Source organism: Porites lutea, chromosome 14, assembly GCF_958299795.1.
Source record: "Porites lutea chromosome 14, jaPorLute2.1, whole genome shotgun sequence".
In the NCBI taxonomy this organism is placed as follows: Eukaryota; Metazoa; Cnidaria; class Anthozoa; order Scleractinia; family Poritidae; genus Porites; species Porites lutea.
The window spans coordinates 9,638,617-9,658,375 of NC_133214.1; the positions used below are offsets into that span (position 1 = coordinate 9,638,617).

Sequence of the window (19,759 nt, forward strand, 5' to 3'; positions counted from 1 at the left end):
TGTTCTCGCTGAAAACAGGGTTTTGTCCTCACTATTTCAAATGACCGTAAGGAAAACCTAATAAGAATTAATTTAGGCAGAGGCTAAATTAAATGAAATTTGAGCCCGATCAGTCCGCACTCTGGCGAGAAACCCCACTAATGTACTAATGTTAAGGTGCTCTTTCCAGCAAGTGTCGATGGATATTCGTAGAAAATCGTAGGGAATTTATTAGACAAGCTTCGAAAATTGTGCATGAGTGGTACGGTCATCTAGAAATTTTTAGCCGTCCTCAAGTAATAGAAAATTCTAGGCTATGTTTGCTTCTCCGAACAGATATTTACTATATTTCACAGAAAACAGTCGTTGGGTGCCTCTGATGCATGTGTGTATTGCTGTAGCAGGTCAGAGTCGACACCAGCTTCCAAGTTGTCTTTAATTTTCACCAGCTTCATGAAGTAATAAACAATTATTAAATTGGGCTGAGTATGTTCTGAAGAATTATTTAGCTTGAGGAGGATTTTCTCCTTCGGCCTACAGCCTCGGTTATCTGCATAATTCTCCACATCATACGAAAGCCAAACTCAATTGTTGTTCTATTATTAATTTAATTTTATTTTTTTAAAAAAAGTTCTTAACAATTGCCTCCTCATAGACTTTATTAAAAAAATTCGCCCGTTTCGAATTCTCGACACGGTCGCGGGATTTTGTGTTGCGGATGTATTCCTCAAAAAGTAGATGACATCCATTGAGACATATTTTTGGCATTTTCTTCAGTGTCGTCTGTTCAAATTTACTCAGAAATTCGGCGAATTCGTCTAGGGATAATCGTAAACTCTTGGCTATTTTTTTAAAGCTTACTCATGCATAAACAGCTAGGCTGCCGCGCCGCTGCCTGGAAACGAGGTTGATATTTTATATGGGGTCAATATAACCTCTGATAACCCATCGTATCACTGGAATATTGTCGTTGTCTTCCAAGTATGTTAAGCGCTGGCTCGTTATGAGGAATAAGCCGGGATTGGAACCAATCAGAAATAGCGAAATATCGTCAATGAATAATAAAAACATTTATGATGATGATATCGGTGAATAACCAAGAAGTTGTTTTTATAAAATGGACCATTTATTTTTCATTTTAGAATATTCCAAGAAAATAAAATCATATTCTTTGTCACATAGATCAAAATTATGTTCAGCTATATACACATAGAAACTGAAGAAGAAGGAGACATACAGACGCATCCCGCCCCCTTTCAGCAAATTTTGTGTGACGAGCTTTTTTCTCGAGTGCCTGAGAAATTTTCCTAATTTGTATGTCAAGAAGGGAGCCGGAGCATTCGAGTGCTGGCTGCCATCTTCTGTTTCTCGGTTTATCTTATATATATACATGGAAAAGAAACTTAACGTTATTGCAGTTCTATGAATATGAATATGTTATTTCATGAAAGATATTTTTCATCGAGGATAATGTGTATAAAGGGTTTCGTTAATCGTTTGTCTCACGATTGTCAGAAAGATATTGATTGCAGAGTTTCGACCGCGTACAGCAGGTCTTCATCAGGCGATAGTGTCGATTTACTGAGTGGAACTATTTGTATTACCCTGGTTGATAAAAATTGGTGTATAATAAGACCGGACATTATCCGCCCTGGGACGAGGTTAAGTTTATTGACCGAGACCCTTACTGGTACTCTCGTACAGTCAAACAGGGCTACTCACATAAGACTTCACTCTAACAACATCAACAAGGACAATGGAATTGAGATTCCTGAAGCGTGGATGCCCACGATCAGACAGCATAGCAGTCGATCGTTACCACAACGGACCACTGAGGGAACAGGTTCCTCCTCTAATAATGCCAACAATGCTTTGGATAGGAACCCACCTACCATGAGCCAGGTTTGTGATGCACCAATCACTAACAAGAATGGTGGTACAAATAGTTCTACTAAGTAATATATAAATCGACACTATCTCCCGATGACGACCTGCAGTACGCGGTCGAAACGTCGCGCTCAATATCTGTGACACCCTAAAACAAACGATTGACGAAACCCTTTATATTAAAATGTCGTGATTCTCATTTAATCTTACAAGTCTCTTTTCCCACTGTCTTTTTGTCAATCTCCACAAACTAGTTTAGGCGTTTCGGTAGGTGTCTGCATAGAGCGAAAAAGTTAGCACTATTTATAGCAATGCCTCGGTTTACCTAGCCTGAGAAAATAGCCGACATTTCTCGACACCATCACTGGTTTCTCCCCGAAATCATGATCATGACGTCTGAGGAACGAGCGTAGAAATTCGATACTTATGACGTGTGACCACGCAGATCTAGGTAGTGCTTCTTATTGGTTGAAGCAAATTTTCCTTGCAGCACGACCATCAGATACACTGGGGAGCAACACCCCATGAGAATAGAATTCATACGCTCGTTCTTTTGGCGTTAGTACGCAGAGAAACCAGCCAGTGATGGCTTTGCGAAATGTCGGCTGTTTTCTCCTACTAAAGCTCGCTACTTTTAAAAAACCCTCACGAATAGGGAGCTTTAGCAACGACGACGGCGAGGGCAACGGCAACGGCAAAGAACGCAATTGCTTTATTAGGCCAAACAACATCTTTGCACGTGCATCAAGCTTCTTTCGACTACGACGTGAAAATGCCTTATTTCAGGTTTTATGCGGGGCGTAAATAAGCGACGACGAATTTTTCTTTCTCTTTCTAAACTTGAGTGTGGCCCCCAAGAAATCAAGTTCCGGACGATTCGCCTACATTTAACATTTTTAACGAACTGTAATAAACACAACAAAGTTTGAAAACACACAAATTCATTTTAAAAGTGACGTTTTAGCTGCTGTCGCCGTCGTCGATGATAAAGCTCCCTATTATTTTAAGGAACACGTGCCCGAGACGAGAGAACTCTATGCACATAACGTAAGCTAAACAGATAAAGCTCTCTTATTTTACTTAAAAAATTCAAACAGTGAATGGAAGCTATAAAAATTTAGGACTTACGACGGATTGTGAAAAGACAGCCCCGAATCGCCAACGACTCAAGGATTCTCGAGCTCCCAACAGGTCTACAAACTAATGTCGTTTAGCAAACGAAAACAAAGACTAGTTGAGTGCCTTTGTTTCAGTGTATTCACTAATTTTTGTTGAACATTTACTATAGTTTTACTACCTGTTTACTGCTCCTTAGACAGTAACATACTGAACAGCGCTAAAAAAAATCAGTTCATAAACAAGGCTACATGTACAAAGAGCATGTTCAAACGTAGTGCCCAAGCACCAGTGCCTGGCTAGCAGCAAAAAAATGGGTTGGACTTGCCCCGTTTTGCTCCATTAAACGCTATTTTGAATTGTGAGTGTACCGGGGAGTTTTGGGCATGCAAAGCACAGGATTGTGTTCAATCTGCCTTGAGACTAACGAAAACTGGGTGGACAAAGTAACCTGGTGCCTACTCTAATGCTTGAGTACCGGCCCGCGCCCCGGAGCCTGACTTGAGTACTTGGAAAATAGACGTGTTTACTCGAGTGCCCAGCAAACATCTTACTCGAGCACCTTAGAGTATAAGCATAGCTTGTCCGAAATAAGATTTCAAGTAACTTGTCTTCTGGGCTTCTCTTTACTTGCGTAACTTCGCTTCCAAAAACTTCTCCCCGTAGGTCGCCAGGTTCCATTTCCACTAGTTCTTAACTTGAGGGTTCCCAACAACCGTGGTCTATCATATAACGATAACCTTGGTCTATATACTACTCTTCTCGTAAAAGGAGCCTTCCTTCTGAAAGGTAAATCTTTGATCCTTGTTCGTGCTTTTGCGCTCGTTTCTGACTCTTTTGAAGAACTGGATGTTAGTAAAGGTATATCCGGGTTTTTGTCTGGAAGATCCATCTGCATTAGAGACACCTGGTGAGGATTCACTATACTGATTGGTTGGCCTCCGATTTCCCCATTTGCATCTGTCGTTTCCAGTTTGTGGTTTGCAAGATTTTGTAGCTTGAACATGTACATAAGGCGATCATTGAGCGAAGCATCTTTTTTCCTCTGTCTTTCCTGCTCTTCTTGCTCAGCATTGACATGACCTTAAACAACAAAACCAAAACAACAACAAGAGATTAAGAACAAGATACTAAACGAAGAAATGTTAGTTTGACACTTGAAATAAGACAGTATTGATGGGGGAGTTGCAAGAAGAGTTTTTGAATATGCATCTAACGTCCTCTTCGCTGGTCTGAAGAGGAAAGAATGGAATAAGAGGAACAGTAATTGTGTGTTTGGAAAAATTGAACAACAAAAATCTCTTTACTTAGAGTATGAAAAAAAAACTTTTCTTTGCTTGGGATAAAACGATTTTTTCGAACGGAATAATTTTTTTGACTGGAATAATGTAACAACGAAGATTTTTGAGCAGAAATAATAGAGTATTTAGGAACACTTCATTTCTCCTCTTCACCCCCGATACAGGAAATGGTTCCTAAGTATTTCTCGATAGCTTTTTCCATCCTTCCTCTAACCTTTGAGCACGATTTCATCAGTGAATATTCCCGTCCCCATTAATTAATCCTGGGTTTCCAAGGATGGACTAAAAACTAAGGCCATGGGAAAAAATATAGAGAGTTTGTGGGTTTTTTCCCTTGGAGTCTCAAAGTGAAGTGTATTGCCTTAAGGCTGGTTTTCACTAGCGACGGAGTCGGAGTCGTAAAAGCGCTTAGGAACTAGTGAAAAACAAAAATCGGGGTCATAAGCGCGACATCAGAAGTCAGAAGAATCAGAACATTTCCATTTCTTCCGACTCCGCTTACGACCCCGTCGCTTACGTTCCGGTTATGGTCTAGTGAAAACCAGATTGTCGGAGTCGGAACCAGAAGCGGAAGCTATACACCAATAACAATGCACGCTCCCACACTTTGTGATTGGTTTAGTTCTTCCGCTTCTGCCTCCGACTCCGACAATCTGGTTTTCACTAGGTCATAAGCGGAACGAAAGCGGAATAGGAACGCTGTTTTCACTAGATCATAAGCTCCGTCGTTAGCGTCTATGTTTATAGTGAGAAATGGAGCTAACAGACCAACAATGACCCTTTGAAGCAAACGCCAATGTTACCCCGCTTGGTGAACAAGCATTGCTGGGGAACCAAAGAAACAAACAAACAACTCAACGTATTTACTAGAATAAGCGCCACGGTCACTCTCTAACTGCCGCGGTTATTCGAGGGCAGTACTTATTTAAGAGCAGCGTTTTCATGAAAGTTGGTCGCGAAAAAGAATTGTTTCATTGATGTTACCGGTACTATGATTTTCAGTAACGAACAGGAACGTCTGTTGATTTTGATTCTATTGGGGCGGCGGCACTTATTCAGGGACGACTCTTATCAACATTTTTTGTCCACATGCGATGCTTGTTCGAGGACGGCGCATATTCGACTAAATACGGTGTTGATAAGGTATACCGCGCGTTGTTTTCTGAACAACGTTATAAGCCCTTGTTGTAATTAATTACCGAAGAGAAAACTACATATGTTGCAATTTTGTTACTAAGCAAATAAGCAAAACGTAAGGGAGATTCTGTAATCTTACTTAGTTCTTCTTGGAGAATTTTTGTTTGGAGACTTTCATCCATTTTATTATCTTGATCATTCAGCAGAGGGTGTATGATATTGTTGAGTGCTGATACAGCATCTGGTGTACTTTGATCCGGAGCTTCCTCTGTTGTTAGCTTTTCCGAATTTGTTTGAGGTGTTACTCGAAAAACATTTCCGTTGATTGTATTGTCATCCATAGTTAGAGCCATAGGGTTGAGATTAGACTGGGGCAAAGCTAATCGTGTCTCATCGGTTGTGGTTCCGAGTTGAGGTGGTGTACCATCGTTGAGGTCCTTTAAGAAGTCTTCCATGTTCATCTTTCCTGAGTTTTTGTCATATATATGTAAGAGACCATCTTCGGAGGGTTGAATTCGTCCTGCTAAGGCATCCTTCAACCTTACACAACCATTGCAAAATGTTGTTTTAGTATTTTATATCTGATTCAAGGAAGGTTACTTTAGGCAGTAGGCAATTGGACACTGGACAGCTGTTGTTTTATGGTCACTCAAGCAAATCATTGCAGTGAATTCCGTACGCCCAAATGCCCAATGCCCAAATACGCGCCCAGTGCCCAATTGCCAAAGCAACCTATATCCACTTAGGCATACGTAAGCTTTTGCTTATGCTAAACTTGTATTTAATAGTAGATTCAAGCTAAGGACCTAGTTGTAATAGGCAATTTTCTTTTTAACTTATTTGGCCGATCCTAAATTGCATCGCGGTTTTGTTATCTTGATCTTTTTGACGATTGTGTGATGTTACATCTACATCTTGTTCCAGTTATTTTTGCCCCAAAATTGTCTTAGTACCAACTTTGGTGCATATCGTCATTAGTTTAGCAAAGATCTTTTTTTAGTGACCACTGGGATCTCGCACTTCCGTTCCCGCCAAAAGTCTTATCACGACTCCGTCCTGTTCTCAAGACCTTCCTTAGCACGGGAAGAAAAATTGCCTCTGATTACCTTTTAAACGTGTGAAGGGCCTGACAAAGTGTGGACTACAACAGGCAGTGAAGTATGATAAAGGTAATCAAGGTGTGTAGTAAGAGACTGATGTTTGACGTGGGTCAAAGGTACCTTGTACCAGTCCCAGCCATAATTTAACATTAACTGTGCTCATTCTTCCAAAGGAACGGAAAAGACGATCTTCACCACCTGAGCCCATATACATACTGCGGTACAGTGCAGTGACTTGTCCGAACCCTAGCTCTTCAACCTTCGTCTTTTAAATTATCTTAAAATTCGCTATGACTTTCAATGAGGGGAATGAAGCTCCACAACTGGAAATACAAAATGTACCTAATTACTCACAAACTGAGATGACTAGAAATAGAAAGCAATCCCTGTCACGGAGTAAGTCCTGTACTAACCTGGTGCTTAAGTAGTCCTCGAATTCACTCTTGTTCTTCTTCAAGAACTTTCTAAGCATTTTCAAAAGATAGTGCTTCAGTTTTCTTTTAAAGCTGTGTTTCCGCCGTCTTGTCACACGCTCACACATATCGTTTTGCAAGGCAAACAGTTTGCATATCTTTTTCTTGCGTTTAACGCTAAAATTCTTAAAGTTGTTTATTATGTCCTCCCATCGAAGTTCAAATCCTTCAGGTTGTTCAACGTGAAGTTTAGGCTTTTTGTCATCATCGTTTTCTTCCAGTTGGGCACCTAAGCCAGATCCAAAGGATGTGGTTTTTGCTGGCTTGTCCTTTCCTAGAGGTCTGCATTTCTTCTTATGTTTCGAAGCGCTTACGCTGTTGGAATCATCACACTCACTTGACATTGCTTCGTCGTCAAGAGGATCTCCTGTGACGTCACCCTCATCATCGTCGTCATCATTATCGTCATCATTTTCCTCCTCATCATCATCATCCTCATCATCTCCTTCGTTCTCATCACCGCTGTTCCCTTTAGCAATCATTTTTTGCAAATTCTCTTCATTTATTCCAAGGAGAGACTGTATCTCCATTGCAAGCGTTTCCTTGGTTGGGCCAACAACTTTTTCCAAATCCTTTGCGGCGTTTGTTGAGGCAATGATTTTTATTTTTTTCCTTGGATAAGGCATGTGATCTGGAATATGAACCGCGAGCCATTTACCTTTGCCATCTTGAGGATGAAATTCTTTTATCTGCATGTTTCTTGTGTCGGTGCCCTTCACCGCAGAATCGGGAAAAACGACAACTTTACTAGGTTCTATCTTGTCACCAGTTCTTTTGGTTGGCATTCTTACAATGACATGATTTGTTGGCCCTGGGCATGACGAAATGATTTTTTTTTTCAGCAAAAAAAAAGAAGAAAGAGATACAGAAAATTAGAATCGTACGATAAAAGTAACCGACAGGACAATTATCCCAGGCTAAACGTATCTGTAGTTAAAACCTACTTTCTAAGTCAGGGCGTTATCATTTATCAGGGCTTATCTCATCAACTTGGCAATTATGTTACATAAGAAAGTATGCTAGGGAATGGCATTGGAACGTTAGCGCGATTACCTACAATTATGCAAGACTATGTTCACACAATACCGGATCATAGCTTTTGTGCCGGCACCAATATCATGTCGCATAGGGTTTCTGATTTCGGCGCGATTTCTGTGAGGAAGCGATGCTGCGCCGCGCCGTTCTCTACACTGGAGCGTCATTGATATCAATGTGTTAACCAGAAACCCACTGGTTCTTGAAGCAAAGGGCTCTATTGTTTCACTTGTTACAAATTTAAATAACAAAAACAATGTTTGTAAACAGAGGGCCTGTTTACATGGAGGTAGGGGACCCCAGGTAGTTGAGGTAACTCCCTTAGCTGGGGTAACCCGCCTGTCCATATATTCTCTCATTTTAATTTGATCACGTTTACATGATAGGTGGGGTGACCCACCAAGGCGGGTAGTCCGGTCCACCAGACTGGGTTACCCTCTCATCCGGGGTCAAATTTTCCCATGTAAACGTTTCAAGGTGGGGTAACCCGCCTGGTCGGGGTCGGATTCGTGGTACATCAAATTCGCGCAAAATTCACTTTGGCGGTGGCTTTGCATCATTATTAAAGTTAACAATAGAAAGCCATTGCTCTGAAGGTTGCAGCAAGAGCAACAAGTGAGTGTAGAAGTGCGTTAATCGCCAAAACACGTGGTTTGCCGGCATTTTTCTTGTTGACGTGATTAGCGACCATTCAAATATAACCTTGAGAGAGTGCACCCCGAGATGGCGGGGTTGTAAGATTGCATGTAAAGGAGGGATGTTACCTCACCTACCTGGGGTCCCCCACCTCCATGTAAACAGGCCCAGAGATGTTTCTATATCGGATAGCTTTTCGTGTCTGCACGCAAAGCTTTCCGGTAGAGTGTGGGTATAGCCTAAATTGACGTGCTCGGGTATGGAATTTGCAGTATTATGTTTTTTCATTGTCTTGTTGGCTTAAATGAGAAAAGGATGAGGACCCCATGGTATAAAGATCACAAAGAATAGTACAAGTCTAAACTGTAATAAGGTTGATATAAAATGTCAAAAGTGCAGCTGTAAATCAGTAAAAATTAAGAGACTGTGAAAAACCTGTAATATATCTCTTTAGCTCGTATGCTTTTTCCAAATGAAAGTCTCAGGGGAATTTGGCCCTTTGTCTTTTCATAAATTAAGGGTAAATGAGCACAAGAATAAGACAACCTTTCAAAGAAACAGTTCTCAAGATTATTATCACATGCATTGGGGAAACAAAACATACAAGCTAAAGAGATTGATATCTACCAATATTCTCGCCCAGTCACTGTCGTTGTTGCAGTTGTGGTTGTACCAGTTATCTCCAGGAAGATGTTCGCAATAAGAAGTCTTGTTGGTAGAATTTATGTGTTGTTTTACAATTTTTGCAATTTACAACTAGAGTTGCAAGCAAATTGACTCTCTATACCATTTTGCAGGATCGGGACCTGGTGTTAAAAAATGATGCAATTTAGGATAATGATAAAGATTTTAAAAACATGTGGGAAGGGCTCTCTGCCGTTTTAAATTTACAAAATTATACGATGGCTTTAAGTATTTACAACAATAAAAAAATCCTTGCAAAACGTTGAACTATAGCATAATGATTATATCTCAACAAATAAGAACACAAGGGACACCTAGTTTGCCTTAATTGTGAACATTTAAAGCTCATTTAGAGGGAGTTATATTGTTGCTATGGAAACCTTTTATGTGAAGTCAACAAATTGGAAAGTAGCAAAGTGGACATTGTTGCCTAATCTCTTCACCAATCTTTTCTATCGGTGGATACTTTTTTTGTGGCATCACTATCAACTGATAAATACCAGTAGTTTGATCCATGGCTGACTTGTGCCACCTCGAGCACATGTAGTTTTGCTTTTTGTGTAAAACAACTCGCGTTTTACTTGTGTTCAAGCATTTTATGATCTCATTTTAGTATTAGTGGCATGCGTTTTACGAAAAGATCTAATATTTTGTTAGCGGTCAGCTCGTAGGTATCCGCACTTGGCTATGATAACTAAAAGGGATCTTACATGAAAAACTATCAGTATGTAGCCAGCGGTCGAATGCTGAGGTTGATTCAGTCTCTCTAACCATATAGTTTTCCTTTTACTAAACAAAGGAAGAATAATTTGACTCATAGGTCTGAGCAGAATAGGAAAACGCCATCAGTCATATTTTTGCCATTCTTCTTACGAGTTCGAGTGTAAATCTCGTTACCCACTTTCACTTTAAATTATTCCCCATATCTCTCTTAATGCCTCCCTATATCTCTGTTATGTCTTTCTTCCTTGTTTTCTCTCTTCTCAAAGAAATAAAAACATGAACGCAGGTTAAAAGACAATCGACATGCTGAACGAGTCCAAATTGTTGAATTAGCCGCTGGTGCATTTCCCAGTTAATTAAATTTTGTAACGTTTCATTGAAATGTCAGCCATAAACCCAATATTCTGTGACCACAAGTTGATTTTGATTTATCGCCATTCAATCCTGTCCCCAGAAGCTGCGTTACCCTTGTCCAGTGCATGGTAATTTAATATATGAAGCACATACCTAACATTGTTACCCATCCGCTTGACAAGGGGAACGCAGCCCCTGAAAACGATCTTGATCCACATTTAGGTGTGAGGTTGTTTCAAGTTGATAAATTAAAATTCCTATTTTTAAGTGCTACGCGATCCTCCCTTTAAGAGAATGTGGTACGTTTCTATTGTATATGTTGTGGTTCAATTTTATCCTTGGTTTGAATTTTATTTTCTTCGGTTTCGGGGTATGGTAATGTATGATAATGAGTTTGAAACAAAAGAAAAATAATATTTCAACCAGCAACATATACGTACGGTGGAAGAAGGTGTATGATCCGGGGCTACCGCCGTCTTCTCTGATAAAGTTCAGGATTGTCAGTACGTAAGGTAAAAGCGTGGGAAAACAGCATTAGGCTGTCGAAATGAGAGCAAATAATGCGTGTCTCTACAACCGTGAGTGGCGAAATTCTCCCTGCTTGAAGCTAGGCAGCTTGTAGACTGCTGAAAACAACTTCTAGGTTGTAAGCGAAAACTTTCGCAGTCAAATTAAAGACAACACCAATTTCAAAATCTTTCTAAAGTAGTCATAATCTTTATTTCCTTTATTAAAGTCATGCAATTATTTTAAGGAGTGATTAATTCTGTAAGTTTGTGATTTTGTTACACATCATGTGAAACTTACTACCTTGTTTTAAAAAACATTACACTGAGTTGTACTAAGAGTGTTTTTTGGATCTGGGATAAATGGCTTATTTTTGGTCGACATATTGGTTTTTTATAGGGAGACGCCATTGCGATTATGGATATAAGATTTCGTGAGTTTACGTGCCGAATTTTAGAAAACTGAGCTCTATTCTATCGAAGAATTAAGTAATAATTCCATTTTGATTTGACACGAGTTACCCAGATTCCTTTCGGTTCTGTAACGCGCGCGCTTATTATGAACATACAAATTAATTTCCTATCTCCCTTTTTGCCCCTCGGTCATTTTTTTTTAGTCTACGCTTTATGCTTTCATGAAACTGTTAACGATAAATGGTGTTTAAATAAGAGCGTTTGGCAAACTGAAAATAGTTTAGAACGCGGTTTTGTTAGACACTGGCTAAACCCCGTTTAAATAACTGACCCATTGGGTCTATTTTTTTCGCAGCGAAAGAAAGGGCGGTTATTAAATGACCGGGTTAGGAAATGAAGATATGACAGCGCTTAACATCGAACGGGTTCTTTTGGATCTGGTTGATGACCAAATGTGGAAGAATTTTGAGATATGCGAAAAATGACGTCAAAAATAGAACCGTTCATGATCGAGAAGACCTGGGGACGAGGTTGAGTTATCTTGATAGTGACTACAAAATGGCGGAACATTTCACTCGTTTCACGAGGAAGAAATAGGGCAACTGTTGGCTAAAAACATAGCAAGAACAGCGTGAAGACAACTCGACGGACGATATCTGCTATTTGGAGAATATTTGCAGACCTGAACCACCCTTTATCTCCTAAACTTGCCGATAAACATACACTATCGAAGATGAACTTAACATCTGTGAAGGTAAGCATGTCTTAGCTTCTTTTTAAACTAGAAATTATTTTGAATGAATAACAAAACAATTATTGAAAATGGGCTTTCGTATCATCTGAAGAATGCGCGAGCAAGAGATAATCAATCTCGTCTTCAGAGTCCGCGTTACCCTTGTCCAGCGGAATGACCCCCGTTGCCCGTTTAGCCGGACAAGGGTAAAGCTGACATCTGGAAACGAGATTAAGAGAAAAGACTATGAGTAACTATCGCGCATGCGCCTGCTACATAAATACCTCAGTATTTTTGGTACCTAACGTAAAAAGCTTGGTCAAACGAGATTAAGCTGTTGGAAAAAAATGACGGCAAATAATGTGTTTGTCTATCACAATGGTTTCTTAAAAGAAAGTTATTCAGCAAACTTGCGTTCTGTTTGTTCTTTAAATTAGCTTATTTTAGAGAGCTAAAGAATTGATTGGTTCTCTTAGATCTGGTCTTCCAGACTTACATATAAATACTATTAAGACATTGTCAGTTCCGCCAAATTCTATAAGCGCTACAAAATAATTGTTCACCATATTAAACTATTTCGTTTGATTGTTAGGCTTTTTTTCCCTTTGATTTCTTTGAAGTAGCCGCCTTTTTCTTTGCAATCGTTCTTCTGATGACGCCTAGAAAGTCCCCTCCCAAAGCCTTTGGCTTGGGATAGTCTGGGTATTCCGTCTGAAGCAGGTCTACCTCCCCTGGACTTACAATGCTGACTTCCTGTTGACCAATTGAGGCAAGTTTCTTACCAGGGTGTGACCAGTGCATGAACATTTCCGGAGTACCTATGGCGTTGATCTTCATCCATTTTCTCTCCATATCACGCTCTGCATCATTTTTGCGTAATTCTTCTTTCATGTTCTCTTCTGTAAACAAAGCACAGACATCGTTTTCTCTTAAACTTTTCAACCCCATTTAAGCCTGTTCTGTCTATTCTAATATAAGTATTTTTGATTGTAACAAACTAGAGATAAAATAATTTAACTTAAACTAAAAAATATATGGGAAACCCTTAAAAATACTTCTTTAGAGTGGCAACATAGAAATATTGAGGACTTGACCGTTAACATACTGGAAATGGAAATATGTCCTTATTTCGACTTTCATAAGGAGGCAGCGTTTCGGGCAAAGAGATTGCTTTGCCAAATTTTCGAAAAGAACTCTTACCGTTCTTTTATTGGAATTTACTGTGAATGGAATTGGCGTCTACAGTGACCATTCACGCGAAGGCTGGTGACTAACTTTTGGATGTTTTCCTGCGGTACCATTTAATAATGATTAATTGCGTCTCTCACGTCTAACGTCTCCATGGGTGCGTTCCTTTAGGATGATCCGGATCAGGATCAGTGATCCAAGATCAATTTGATCATTGTAGATCAAATGAACCGATGAATCCTTGTTTAGAGCGGATTCATCGGTTCATTTGATCTACCATGATCCGAGTGATCTCGGATCATTGATTCTGATACGGATCATCCTAAAGGAACGCACCCTATTATTGAGGCCTTTAAATGTTTCATTTCAAATTACCAATGTTTATTAATGTTTTTTTGTTTGGTTCCTACACTTTGGGGAACTGTGGATGACCATGGGATCAATTCTTGCAAGGACTTCATCTACATCAAGATATCTATTGTCAGCTATACTGCAAAAGAAATATTTTATTTTTGTTTGAAAAGATAACTGTATTTACTTTACCTTGTTCAGCGTCATTCGAGGCACCGGTGAAAGTTTGTTTAGCTGCGTTTCTCAGCATCTCATCATCCTCCATCTGTGTCCTTATATCTTCAGGCAGTTGTTTCCGTCCATCAGTCGGTAACACAAGCAAGCCGAGGTCACTGCTTCTAGAAGTTGGTTTGGCAAATGGAATTTTCTCGGGTCCTCGGGAAAATCCAGTTTGATATTGGTGAAGATGATGATGATGCTGTCTGTGTCGACTACTATATGGGAGTCGAAGGTGGGGCAGGTAAACTATTTTCTTTAAGGTACTACGCATATTTTGAGGAGTGTATCCCTCGCTTGACATAGCGTCGTTTTCTGCTGCGGCGTAACCTTCACTAAACGGCTTGAGGCTCATGTCGCTTATGCGATCATCTTGAGTTTCCTGAACATTTGGGTTGTTCCCGTGAAGTTCTTGACGAAAAGGCCATGGGTATGTCTTTTCTGCTTCCTGGTTTGATTTTATCTGGTTTTGGTAAGCCGACATTCTCTGAATCATCTGTTCCGCGTGAGGCTCTCGAGGAAGCTGCAGAGTGTAGGATATACTCATCCGTGCTTTAGGACTGGAACTGTCAGTATCCTGCTCGATGTTCTTGCCTTTATGAATTCATACCAAAAATGTTTAATAAAAACGAAAATTCTTGATATGATCTTCTTCACTCCAACGGAATGCGTTATTGCAACACAACATTGAGCTCGCGAATAAAACAAATACATCCCAAAGAATCTCGCGGTAATTACAACAGTTTTTAGTCTTCACAGCGCGACTTTTATATGCTTTTCAACAACCCAACTTGGGAGAACCCAGTATCAGAATAATGGTATCAAAACATCAACCATCAATACCAACATTACCTATCATTCGCGCAGCTTGCTATTTACCTCTCTGCCATATTTTGTAAACAACTCTGATCGAACACTTTCTTCTTCACGGAATAAAACTAATACGGTTGTACTCGAGCATGAGATAGCGGAAGAATGCTTGTTAAAGCTTGCGATCCAGCCAGACGTTGTTACAAGAGAACGGGGAGATTTGCCAAATGGCCATTTTGTACTGAGTTTTGATTTTACAGCCGGCAGAGTGATGAATTAACATTAGGCGAGTTAGTTTACAAGAAAGGACGTGTGGGAGACATACTCTCTATTTCGTCTTTACAACATCGTTTTCAATGCACTCATCTTATAAACATTATCGCTTGTAATACTTGGCTTTAACTAACAATGGTGTAACTGCTTGTCTAGGAGAAATAGTCTAGTAGAGGAAAAAAACTAAATGTTGTTCTTGTTTATTTACACGACAACATTCACAAATGCCGGTTGAAATCACTGCCTCACACTGAGGATCCATGAAGGGCCTTAGATATGTTGATGTTAAAGTGTCTTACAACAATGTGGTTCTTGTTTGTCACCAGTCTCTCTGGTTGTCGTACAAAGAGCAACGATTCTTGCCAGTCTTTAGCAAAGACGTTCTAAAATTTGGGGGAACTACCCGGATGTTTGGTAAAGAAAACCTCTAGAGATACCCAAGTATGCTTGAACTAAAAAGTACGTTCAGTAAAAAAGGAATATCTTACAAAGTAAACCAAATCAAGATACTAGGAACATCAACCCCTATTACGACAGCTTGCGCACAGGCTAAACGTTTTCTAACCAGATTTAAAATGTTCTTTTCCTTGTTTTATTCTTCGTGGACTGGATGAGAGTCACGTGCGTTAAAAATGTCGTGTTGCAAAACGTATTCAGTTGTAAAGTCAAAAAGATAGTCGCACAGTCAGTTAAAGAAGGGCGGTAAAATGTTTGTGAACTTTAGTGGGCTTTTTTGAACTGGTTATGAGTCAATGGTTAAACGTGGTCTGTTTGTCTTTTTAAAACATTTCTGTAAGGATCGACGAGTTGTTAATTGCATTGATTTAAGAGCTTAAGATTTTGCGCAAGGATTTGCAGGAATACAGGAAAGACTCAGGAATCTCAGGCGTAAATGGCATATCTGTCAAGTAAATTAATCCCGATTTACTCGTAGTTTGATTGGTCAAACAAACACGATATGGATAGATTGCTTGTCCCCTTTATTGATCTTAACATTAATTTCACTTGCGATAAGAATGAGTTTTGTCTCAAGTAAATTCTGTTTTTAGGTCAGTGGGTCTGGAGGTGGATTGGTGTAGTATATGCCACTCTCAGGGATAGACGTTTCCTTAAGTACCATAATACTCTTAGGTTGCAGTTTCATACAGCCTTTGATCCCATCTCTATGGAGACGCGTTGTCACTGGTAGAGGGATCACCCACCAGGCCGAGCTACCCTGGGCAAGCAAACTTCATATATTTCCTTACAAAACTTGGCGAGCTGTTTACATGGGAAACAAAAAGTCGGCTCCGCTAGAAGGGTGACCGACCTTGCTGGGCCCCTTTTATTTTGATGGTAGGGTCACTCTCCTAGCTGGGCCAACTTTTCTCATCATATTTTCTCCGGGTCAATCTGTGAGGGAGTCGGAACTTGCGCGAGTGCTTTTGGCTCGGGAAAAGGGGTCAACTTTTTTCTCATATCTCATGTCTCGGCTGGGAGGGTGATCCTTCGACACGGGACAGGTTTTCCTCATATAAAAGGGGACTCATTTATGGAGGCATGTAGCGTCAATGTCAGCCAATGTCCCCTGCGACGTTAAAGCGTCTTGACGATTCCACAATAGTTTCTTTTGTACAGAAAGGGGGGTACCACTGGAATGTTGGTTACAATATGGTCCACAAGAGCTTGTGTTTGGAAATTGCTTTGCATTTTGTTTATAGGATTTATCTTTAAGCAAAAAGTGCTGTACAAGAACAAGATGAAGTCAATGTGGCATTAAACAACTTTGAAGATCAAAAGAGTATTATGGTATCAGATTATGGAAAAGCCTCGGAACAACTTGGTAATCTACACCATCCAGACAATTACGATTCTATAGAAAAAACATCTTTCTGTTTTGCAGATATTTACAATATGTTTTATCGAAATTGTTGTTAATGTTTTACGAAATGGGATTTTGAAATAAAAGTCGCCCTCTTCCAAACACCGCCCTTGAATAAATGTCGCTTCAGAATAATAAACACTGCGGCGAGTAATCGAATAAATACGGTGAAAGTGATAATTGACTTACCTATTTTATCTACTAGTTTACTTGCATTGTCCTCAGCCAAATCTGCTTGATTAGACAGAGTTTCTACTTTTTTTGCTTGGTTTTCAATGGCATCGCTTCCCTCATTACCAAGCTTGTCAACTAAACTGGCTAAAACGAAAATGGGATCCTTTAGTGAGGACTGCAATATTTATATTCGAACAGTCAATGCCCAAAAAGTATTTAATTAAGACACATTAATTACTACTCACTGTCTTCAGACCCTTTAACTTTCGAATATATATTTTAATGTGAAACAATCGCAGCCTTTCTTGAATTGTGCCGCTCAAACTCCACTTTTCATAACCTTTGATAGTCTCTTTATTATCTGCCAGTACCCTGCTAACAGTTGTTTTTACAACACGAACATGTATAAGCATTCCGACCTTGAATCAAAGAAAAACATACGGGAAGCAGTACCAGGACTCGCGGGAAAACAAAACTACCTGTTTCCCTTGTCTGTTTGCTTATTTTTTTAGCTTGCTAGGTAATAACTCTACGTAATCGCGTTAATCATTTCAGTTACAGCTTATTTTCTTGATTTTTACCGTTGACGACTACCTCCCATAAGCGACTACTTTATCGTGTACCAAGGGTGGTCCCTTACGAGAGAATTGATATATCATACAATACTCTGTTTTCGTATATTCTACAAGAAATCCCTATTCTTGTGCCCCTCAAGAAGACGACATTTTTTTCTTTCAAGATCTTCTCTTGTGGTAGGAAGCAGTCCATATTGTAAAGTTGTCGGCAAGAAAATGTTCTCCCTTCAAGGGATTTAAGATCAGGAAGAACCGAGATACTGTAATAATAAAGGTAACAAGGTCTTTAAAAGAAAACTTGAAATATCGCGCATGTAGCCCTATTTGCTCACTAAAACGTTACCTTTCTGTTCAAATTTCTTGTCAGCGGCGTCCCCCATGGCATCAACCTTTTCGCTAGCTTTTTCAAATTTATCTTCCTGTTCTTTAGTATCTACTTGTTTCCCTTTCTCGTCAATGGCTTTCTCCATGGCTTTGCTTTCCTCTTCAACTTTTTTGTTTTGTTGTGCAATTGCTTCTGCCATGTTGTCTGCTTTCATTTCGACTTCATCTGCTTTAAAAAATAAAAGGCAATTTTTCAATAAAATTTGTTGGCTTGTTGGTATGTGTAATCAAATGGTGACGAGTGAAATTAGGGAATAATTTCACGCAAAATTAACGTTAACAGGAACTAATTAACAGGAACTAATTAATTTCCTATTACAAGGTCTACAACTGCTGTAAGAATAGTGAGAAGTTTTTTTATATGTGAATATTGCGCTTGCCCAAATTGTCCAAATCATTCATTTGAGTGTCGATGAAACTTCGTCGCGCTGATCAAGCTTACTATTTTCACAAATACTGACCTTTTGAGTAACAGACGAGAGAAAATTTCCTAAGGTTTAGTCTTGTCAGGGGCGATAAGGATGGCATATTAAAAAGTTAACTTATAAATGACACGGCCTTTCGATCAGTAATAGACACTTTCACTGTGGTCCATCTCCAGAGTTCGTCCTCTTTGACTGGTCAGTCCGGTCAGACCGAAACTTGCCGTTCAATTTCCAACAATTCTCGTTTCTAGTCCTACTTTTCTAAGCAGTCATCAAAATTTCAATCGAAACCCAAATGGATCACTTCCATTCGATTGGAAACTTTGCTTCAATCGAACAATGTTGTTTCATTTTCTCTTTACAATTCCACTGATTTCTGACTGTTTGATTTGACAAAATGGAAAGTACCCACCCTAAAGTTTAACGTGATACGTCCAAAGCGGGCGAGGATATCGCTTCAAAAGGTTGCGAAATTTTACATGTATATATACGTTTGTAGTGGTGGAGGACATGAATTGCCCTCCACCTTGCAGACTATAAAATTGCGCGACTTTAGAGGGCTATATTGTTGTTGTTTTCAACAAGTCACTTTTAAACTTGGCAACTTAAAGGGAAGGGTCTGTTGTGACAACTGTCAGAACACTTCCAAAAGGACACTGATCTAAATATTACAGGCGGTTATTTTAAATTTATTGCTGCGAAAATCTAGTGTTTTATCATCGAAGCGTAAAAGCGAAGGCTTGATAATCAATGGTCATTGACTTCCACCAGTTAAGTTCTTAGAAGAGCACACAGAAGTTATTGAGACAGTGTCAAAAAGAGCAGGTTTTGGCCCGCCCGCCGCTTGATTATAAAATTAAAAATCCTATTAGTTTTTGGCACGAAATTTATTCTTCTAACGATGAACTGCGATGTGCGAACGTTAAGTCACTGATGTGTTGAGGTGTCGTCAAAAATAAAATTGTTGAACCTGACCGCAGCTGAATCGCTATTTCATCGCTTTCGAGCGGAGTTTGTGATGCGTCGTTTTCCAGATTATGACAAGAAAGCAATCACTGTGAAGTAAGCGATCGCTAGGAAGAGATTCCTTTTAGCCAGCAGCGGAACTTTGCATTTTAAGAAAACTTGAGGAAATATGAATTTAATATATACATATATTTTTAATCGAACTACACTGTATATAGAAACTAGTAAACAGAAATGTATAACAGACTTACCTGAAATCGTAGTCGGTGATGTGACACACAAAATGAAAAAAAGGTAAATTCTCCTCTTCATGTTTACAGTATTTGTCTAAATCGATTCGATCGCCAAGAATGGCCAGTAGTCTAATTTTGCTAGATTTTACATTTCATAGGCAACCCAACTGGGATAAGGAAAGCCGACAAGAGATACGCCATTCAACATAAGAGCAGTGGGCGCTC

At 39.6% G+C, this 19,759-nt stretch overlaps 1 protein-coding gene across 1 annotated transcript; it reads right to left on the reverse strand.

The window, feature by feature from the left end:
- Positions 1–3,406: 3,406 nt before the first annotated feature.
- On the reverse strand, positions 3,407–19,759 carry LOC140924306 (uncharacterized). The gene is made up of 6 exons (XM_073374334.1): positions 19,553–19,759; positions 17,870–18,079; positions 16,967–17,095; positions 6,934–7,804; positions 5,560–5,960; positions 3,407–4,065 (listed from the first exon to the last, which is right to left on the reverse strand). The coding sequence occupies exons 1-6, from the start codon at positions 19,611–19,613 to the stop codon at positions 3,581–3,583; spliced, it is 2,157 nt and encodes a 718-aa protein (XP_073230435.1). The 5' UTR covers positions 19,614–19,759; the 3' UTR covers positions 3,407–3,580.

Coding starts and splice junctions, on each gene's coding strand:
- LOC140924306 (XM_073374334.1), bottom strand. CDS start 19,613: ATGAAGAGGAGAATTTACCTTTTTTTCATTTTGTGTGTCACATCACCG. Junction 18,080..19,552: donor ATCACCGACTACGATTTCAG/GTAAGTCTGTTA, acceptor TATTTTTTAAAG/CAGATGAAGTCGAAATGAAA. Junction 7,805..16,966: donor TAAACTAGTAGATAAAATAG/GTAAGTCAATTA, acceptor CGTCATGCCCAG/GGCCAACAAATCATGTCATT.